Source organism: Electrophorus electricus, chromosome 24 (genome assembly GCF_013358815.1).
Source record: "Electrophorus electricus isolate fEleEle1 chromosome 24, fEleEle1.pri, whole genome shotgun sequence".
Lineage (NCBI taxonomy): Eukaryota > Metazoa > Chordata > Actinopteri > Gymnotiformes > Gymnotidae > Electrophorus > Electrophorus electricus.
The window spans coordinates 9,997,445-10,005,816 of NC_049558.1; the positions used below are offsets into that span (position 1 = coordinate 9,997,445).

Genomic DNA, 8,372 nt, shown 5'->3' on the forward strand with positions numbered 1-8,372 from the left:
AGTGTCGAAAGGGTAGGCCTTGCCTTTAACACCCTACTCAACACAGTTCCGACCTAGTCTGTTGGGGTGCTGCTGCTTGGAGTTGGGGCTGGTGTCGGAGCCTTCTTACAGTGTGTGTGATGTACCCAGGTTCCTCGTCCTTCTATTTTGACAGCAGTGTGGGTTGTTAACAGGACTTGGTGTGGTCCTGTCCACCGTGCTTGGTTCCCTTTGGGGAGTGCTGCGCACAAACAAGACAGCTGGAACAAAAGTTTTGGGTAAGTATTGTGAGTTCTGGCGCAACTTTAATATGCTGTCCACGATTCCCCCTTTGCTCATATGGCTACGCCCATGAGCAATTCTGATTAGGCCCTGCATGTATGATTTGGCTAGGCAAGGTTTGCCCGTAGGTGTGTGTGTCCAAGCACCATCGTACACTGCGCAGTCTAGTTGTCTCCACCTGGTGCGTTCGGTGGCGGTAGCCCCTGACTGAATCTCCCGTAATGTGGCATGCGGGGTAGCAGCGGTTTCCTGTATTGCTTGCACAGCGGTGTTAGTTGCAGCTGCCTTTGTTACTCTATCTACAAAATTATTCCCCTTGCTGATTTGGTCTTCTGTAGTCCTGTGAGCTGCACACTTAACAACTGCAATTGTCTTTGGCAGCAAAATGGCTTCTAGCAAGATGGTGATGTCTAATATATTTACCCGAGCTTGTCAGGAATTGCCTATGTTTCCATATGGCTCCAAAATCATTAACAGTTTTGTCTGCAGCTAATTGGCATGCTTCCGTCAGTGCTACTGGTTCAGCAGCCTGCGCTGAATAGGAGGATGGTAATACTTCTGTTTCAAGTATTTCATGATCTGTTACTGCCGCGTATGCCGCCCTATTGACCCCTGTGTCGTCCCTGCTTGCTGACCCGTCCACATAGAGGCATAGGTCTGGGTTACTTATGGCTTCTTCAAAGAGATCAACCTGCGGTGTACATACTTAAGCTAAGACTGCTGTGCAGTCTTGTGGATCTCCATCCTCCTCCGTAGGAAGGAGTGTAGCTGGGTTCAGTGTTATACACCTTTTGACAGTTATATTAGGCATATCTAAGAGGGTAGTGTGGTATCTCAGCTACCATTGGGCTGATAAGTGTGACACTCTTTGGTCCTGCAGTATTTGGTGTACTGCGTGTGGGACTAAAACAGTAAGAGGGGAGTATGCCACTATGGTTTAGGTAGCAAAATTATGGCTTGTGCTCAGTTTTGAGACAGCCCGTGTGTATTTCCCTTAATGATATGCCCCAAGAACGTCACTTCTTCCTTACAATTCTGTAATTTTGCTCTACTAGGTCAATTACATGTATGTTACATCTGAAATATTTCCATGAGCTTTTACGCAACATACTAAACAAAGGTTAGGAACAGGCTAAATCAAATCAGGCTAACTCTCAGCAGGTCAAAAATACTTCAGACTGCAAACTATGACCTAGTATTTTATCAAATTTGATCATAATTGTAACGCAGGGAGGCTTGGCAGGATACAAAAGAGGAGCCGTGATGCATACAGCGATGTTTATTTAGAGACATGGAAGACAACGTAGCACTAAGGCTATCGTGGGATCAAACACTGACAACGTTAATGTTTACACAAAGGACTTATATACGCAAACAATAACAACACAACGAAGAGCAGGCGTGAAACACAAGGGGGCGTGGCCACACGGATGAACACACACACACACACACAAGCAAACACACACGGGGAGACGTTTGGGGGGAGGAGCCGTACAGTGACAAGAATATGTTCACACATGCTCGCTCTCTCTCTCTCTCTCTCTCTCTCTCTCTCTCTCTCTCTCTCCCCCATCCTTTCAGCCTTTGGGTTTCAATAATACCCCCAGGGCAGACAGAGCCACTATTCAAGCAATGTAATAATGTAATATTCTGTAATATTCTGCTCTGGCTTCTCCTACCTCTGCAATGACATCCTCAGCTTTTATTTCAGTGGGTGTGGCATAGCCACTCATAAATATTAATGTTCCCCTGCCTGAGCTCCTGAAGTTACTACAGCCTATTAAAAAAAAACAAAAACCTAATGAAATATGCAATTGCTTATAGTAGATTGTTCAGCCTTTTATATTCAGTTATTCATGACTATGGCTAGGCACCCCTGTACCCAATGATGTCCGCATTTCGATGATTGTGCTCATTTTTGAGTATCATGTGAGCTAGTAACATCTCAGCAAAAGAAAGGATTCCAAATGTGCGTTAGACTTTACAGTAACCTAAGACAACCCTTTTGCACGAAGGGAACTGGTAACTATGCACACCCTCCATTATGTGCAGAAGATATTTAAAGTGCAGGACAGTCAAAGCATTAGGTGTGCGCGTGCGTGATGTTATTAACGTGACAGTAAAAGCTCACCATTTTTAAACGGGGGCTGATCGACTTTCCACTTATGCAAGACAAGAGTACATGTCAAAAATTAGAGACGAAATGAGGGGTTAAATGCTGCAATTAGGCATACAGCAGTCAAAGGCAATTTGGAAACACACTTAGAAAACAAACTATAAGATCATGATTTACACTAAGAAAACAAACAAACAAACAAAAAAATATATAACTGTCATATAGAAACAGAATACAAACTATCTTCCAAGATTGTAACTTATTTACATAATTAACAAAATATGAATTAATTTAAATTCTAATTATTCACAACAATAATGCTCGGTGACTAGAAATCGATTCTGATTGTAGCTTCATGTAATCCTGTAGCTACCAGTCTCTTTCAGTGAAAATGGTCAGGTACATTTATGTTACATCTGAAATATTTCCATGAGCTTTTATGTAACATACTAAACAAAGGTTAAGAACAAGCTAAATCAAATCAGGCTAACTCTCAGCAAGTCAGAAGGACTTTAGACTGCAAACCATGACCTAGTATTTTGTCAAACATGTTTGTTATTACATTATCAGTGACTTAGCCTTGTTAAAGTAGACGAGGACTTGTGCTCGTGAGAGAGTGACAGTAAGCAGCAGCATAACCTTGGAGAGCAGCACCCGCTCCGAGTTACGCGTACGCACCAACGGGTCCGTGCATCTCTGACTACAGGTGATCAAACCGGTACAGTGTGCTGGCGTAAGTGCCATTGACCACTCTAAACTGGAGTTTTGAGTGTATATACATGGAGGAAGGACAAGTAGTTAAAGAGGATTACGTCTCCACGTGTTGTGGTTGCTGGCGGTACTGGTCAGCGCAGGGCACGTGTGTCAAAGCCGGACATGCTCCTGTTCAGCGATCTGGCAATGCAAAACAGAGAGAGTGAGCTGCAACAGAGTTCCACAGTTTTAACAAGAATTTTGAATTATTGACAACTCGCATATAAGAACAAAGTGAAAGATTTACATTAGTGTCATGCTTTTATGTTTCCAGGAGATGAACTCGCCTGCTTTTCAGAGACGTGCAGAGCGGAACTTTCAAAAAGCTTATCAACGTGACGAGAATGTGAGGTTTAGGTTCATCTACAGTGGTACAGTAACAATGTGAAATGTGGATATTGAGGTCAGCATCACTTAAGAGTGTATGTGTGAAACATCCTCGTCACCATAAATGTTGTGTTGTTACATAATTAAGCAGTCCATCCAGTTTCATTTACTTGATTTATTAGCAGCCTGTGTCCACGGTCTAACTGAAGTATTTTTATTTTAATTTCCTCCATGTTGTTTATAATAGGCCTACAGTAAGAAATCCTTTTAAAGGTGATCGCCATTTCTCCCACTGTATACTGTTGAAGCATACAAGTTTTTATTCAGTGAGAGATATGTCATTTATGGGGATTAGGTACAGCGTGTTTTGTTCAGGACATTCGTGGCGATATATGTGCTAAATGGGATTGTAAAATAACTTGCTAGCTAGCCATGTATTTGGACAGAACCTGAATTGTGTTACATGGGGATTTCTATCCCATGTTTTTAAGGCTGCGTTATGTACAGCCTAGCATAAATAAATACGCAAGAATGCAGAGCACGAATAGTCGTTGCTTGCAATCACTAGACAATCACTAGCAACTACATTTGCTAATCATCATTTTCTCTTTAAAGTTGGTGTAAATCTAAAACTATTGCAGACGTGACGTGCGATGTCATAATGCATCCGCATCAATTATGCAATTATGATGTAGTCAAAGAACAGATTTTTCAAATGAGCAATTTCTGTGAACCAATTTTAGTCTACAGATCACATTTCTGTTTTACCCAAACGATCGCTTCTGTTATCAAGTAGTGCCGGTTAGTTGGATTTTCAAAACAAAATTTATTATGGGTCAGTCCAGTAGTTACTACTGTAATCCAAGATGCAAGGAACCTGTTCCTTCTGAGAAGTATGAAAAGGAAAACCATGGGATATTTGGTCAATATAGGAAAAAGAAAAATGAAAAGACACGAGCCCAGATCCCTGCCAGAACATTCACACAAGTTGTGCTATTCTTCACTTGCTGTTGTCGGAAGGGTGTTAATAGAAGGAACTCCACCTCAGATGATGACTTCTTTAAGGGTAAGTTCTGACCACAGCCACCACTTGGATGAACTGTGTGTGTGTCTGAGAGAGAGAGAGATCTACGTAGAAGTGTTCTAAGTATCTATACAATGCTAATAAGACATTTTCTGTTACTTTTTAAACAGATACTAGAACAAACCATTTAACGAAGAATGACTTGACTACTCAGACAACTGAATCAGCCATAGTAAGTAAAGTAGAACCAAGACAAATGATTTAAAGCCATACTGAGGCAAGGGACAAAAGCCACAAAAAATGGAAAAACAGCTATGGTGAACAGTGATGCTAATTTAATGCTTGTACTTAAGTATACTGAAATGTCTCTGAATATAAATTACAAATGCATTTCAACAAATGTTGGAGAAATTAATTAAAACCACTAATGTAAATGTATTTAGAATATATTTAGGACACATACATTTAGCATACGTAATCTTTGTCAGTTGCAGGAAAAAAAATACTGTTGGTGGGTTTTTTGTTTGTTTGTTTTACATTCTCCTTACTATAGAATTAACAGTCGACTGTTCGGTGACTTTGCATGCTGAGTTGTAACGCTGATTATTAGTATAATTGTGGCGAGAATCAAAATCAACACTAGCTAAAATGACTGAATGCATTGGAATTTATTGTTCCAATAGCACAATTTGAATGGGTCTACGGTACCTTAGTGTGTCAGGTCCTGTTATTTCTGTTGAACATTTGGGGGCACATTTTTACATCATTAGGCCTGCAGGCTATGTGATAATGGATATGCGATAAAAAATTGTATTTGTTTCCTTTCCAGTCCAATACAAATGATAAATTACAAATGTATCAAAATGTAATTAAAGTCATATTTCAATTAAATGTATTTAAATACTGGTCAACAATATTTCTACTCATATCTACAGGTGGAACTGGACTCTTCCAAAAAGACAGAACCTCCACATATGAATGTCATGATGTTTCCTGAAAAGACTCAGATTTTCCATGACAATGACTGGGATAAATATATTGAGGACGTGGAAGCCATCTTTGCTAGAGTGAGAAAGTCTGCAGTGGAGCAGAGCAATCCTAACACTTGTTTTCCACAAATTCTCACAATGCTATGAACTATGCATTTCAAGTAGATGTAATTAAATATTGCTTAACACTGTTTCTCCTCATAGTTGCAGTTGACACTGGATTCTTACAGAAAGATGCGAGATCCAGATGTGAATTTTAAGATTGTTCCTCAAACATCTTTTACTAATGATGTTTCCTATGAAAATGATGCGGATCAACTGATTGAGGAGGTGGAAGCCGCATTTGCTAGAGTGAGAAAGTCTGCAATGGAGCAGGGCAATCCTAACACTTGTTTTGCATAAATACTAACAATGCAATTAAATATGCATTTGGAGTAGATGTAATTAAATATTGCTCAACACGGTACTTGTGTCTGCAGGTGGCCAAACAGTTAGAAGAAGAAGCCATACTTGCTAGGGAGGATATGGCTGCATAACCTCTGACAACAGCAATAAACGGCACTAAGAATACTCTGATATTTTTCAGTCTAATCCCTGCCTATGTTGTCTGCAACACATTCAATTCCACCATGGATAGTAATTATATCTTTTTTTTTTTTTTTTATCTCACAAACATTCTGAAAGTAACATTTCCTACAGCTTTAAAGATACAATCACCATACTTGGCACCCACACTATTTTTTCCCTTGATGTCCACTTACATCTGTGTGGCTTAACAATCACAATTCATTTTTACACAACCAATTTCCAACCTCTATATATATATATATATATATATATATATATATATATATATCGTTCAGCAATTTATATATGATAATACAAGGCAGTAAATTAAATTGGGCTGAACTGGACAATAGTACCTGGCATGAAAAGTATGTCGTAGAGAGAGTAACAAAAAACTCAACCTCTCACCTCGCGCTCTGAGATGTCTCCGTCACTGTCTGTAGTGTCCTCTAGGATACTGCTGCCCTCACTAAAGTGTGTCACCCTGACCGGGTCAAACATCTCTTGAACATAATAACTACACAATGGAAAATCAGCTTCAAGTGCTGCATTGAGCAAGAGTGCACTGTAAATGGCCAGATACAAATGACAATGTCAGTAGTAAATTTATATATGCAGTCATGGAACAGGACCTAGCTGTAGTGTACAGCTTTAAGGTGCATATTATGATCTGCTCTTACCAATCATCCTCCTGGCTGTGTCTTGCTCTTTTGGCCAAATGTTTCTCTTCCAAAGCAGACAGACCAGACTCGCTGCATATTACCCCGTGCACTATAAATAAACCACATGTATAATGCCTTGTAAACAATGGAACAAGGGAAATTTGAATTGTGACTACTCTGTTAAAGGGGCGGATAAGGCACCCCACCCAAACCCCCCGAAAGCTGTTCTGTTATCCCTAATTGCTATGCAATAGTCCTGTGATTAACTCAAAGGCTGGAGAAGTTTCACCTTTCTCTACTTGAATCCTGAAGGCCGTTCGGTTCCGTCGCCCACAATCCATCCTGTGTAATTGAACATTCACATCATAACTCGACCCCGTGTAACAGGGCAAACTCACTCGGATGGGGGAAAGGATCACAGACTACCTGTACTGCTGCTGCAACTCTGCGGCCATTCCAACAACATCCACATACGTTCCAGCAACATCCTATTATAGGACACAGTGTATCTGGCTTAAGTACACCCATTTAATAGCATGTTGGACCTTCTTTGGCCTCCAGAACTGCAGCAATTCTTTCTGGCACAGCACTATGTGCTGAAAATACTCGGCAGGAATCTTGGTCCAATCTTCATAGGATATTTTCTCTCAAATTACATGGAGGGACTGACATGTTCTAAACTGCTGTTTTATACCTTTACCCAGGGATGTTCTATAGGATTAAGATCTGGGGACTGTGAAGGCCAGGGAAACATTGAAAATTTGCTGTCTTGATACTGGAACAAATCCGTGATTATACAACCCTTGCGGCAGGGTTTCTTGTCTTGTTGAAAGTGTCCTTCTGCCATAATTTAAGCAGCTGCATGAAGGGATGCACTTGGTCACAATACATAGGTAAGCCCTTCTGTTCAAATGTCTACCGATTTCAGAGGACCCATGGTGTGCCAAGAAAACATTCCTCACACCTTTGTAGTAAAATCGGGCGAAACACTGGTCGAAACGTCTACCTCACACCTTTGTAGTAAAATCGGTCGAAACGTCTACCAAGGAGTCCACTCCTTACGCTGTTCGGCCGCACAGTGCCCTTCTGCGAAGAGCAAAGATGGTAAGGAAATCTCACAATTAATATCGCGATATGTCATCAGCTTGGCAAATGTCACATCCGGGTCACGCCAACACCATCTCAGCCTGCAGATGGCGTAAGTTTACACGACGGATTCTTTTATTCTCTTCAACGACAAAACTCAGGTCTGTACATCAAAAATATGGCTGATTAAAATGCACGTAAATTAAATTTAGAGTCAATAAAATGCATATGAATTGACGCTTTGACTGATAAGTAGTTTTATTTGACTCAAGTTTAATCAACTTATCTTTCAACTTTATCCATTTTTATTCCTCGCCTTATTTATCGTTTATTTGAAGTTTGCGGGCGCAACGTTCTGATTGACATTTTGCCTCGAGAGGCGGAAGTAATGAAAATTGCTTGGGTTAAACGATTGATTAATTAATGAATGTTATTGGATAAACAAGGCAACTAAAACAGTTACTAATGTTAAGTGATAAGAGTCCGGTAACAAAAATGGCTTGAGTTAAACGTTAAATGACGTGACACAAAGTTACTCAAATTATTTAATTATATACCACTGTAGTTTTTAGTTTACATGCATTTGT

At 40.2% G+C, this 8,372-nt stretch overlaps 1 protein-coding gene across 2 annotated transcripts; it reads right to left on the reverse strand.

Moving 5' to 3' along the window:
* Positions 1–1,840: 1,840 nt before the first annotated feature.
* LOC118240719 (nuclear valosin-containing protein-like) lies at positions 1,841–7,789 on the reverse strand. Of its 2 annotated transcripts, none has more exons than XR_004775598.1 (6): positions 7,743–7,789; positions 7,664–7,705; positions 6,989–7,041; positions 6,718–6,808; positions 6,446–6,554; positions 1,841–3,271 (listed from the first exon to the last, which is right to left on the reverse strand). XR_004775598.1 is itself a non-coding variant. In XM_035522551.1 (6 exons), exons 2-6 carry the CDS (start codon positions 7,152–7,154, stop codon positions 3,242–3,244), a joined length of 312 nt encoding a protein of 103 aa, XP_035378444.1. In that variant the 5' UTR covers positions 7,155–7,705; positions 7,743–7,783; the 3' UTR covers positions 1,841–3,241. The 2 variants fall into 2 exon arrangements, 1 of the variants encoding a protein (XP_035378444.1); XM_035522551.1 differs by having other exon boundaries at positions 7,126–7,705; positions 7,743–7,783.
* Positions 7,790–8,372: the final 583 nt, after the last annotated feature.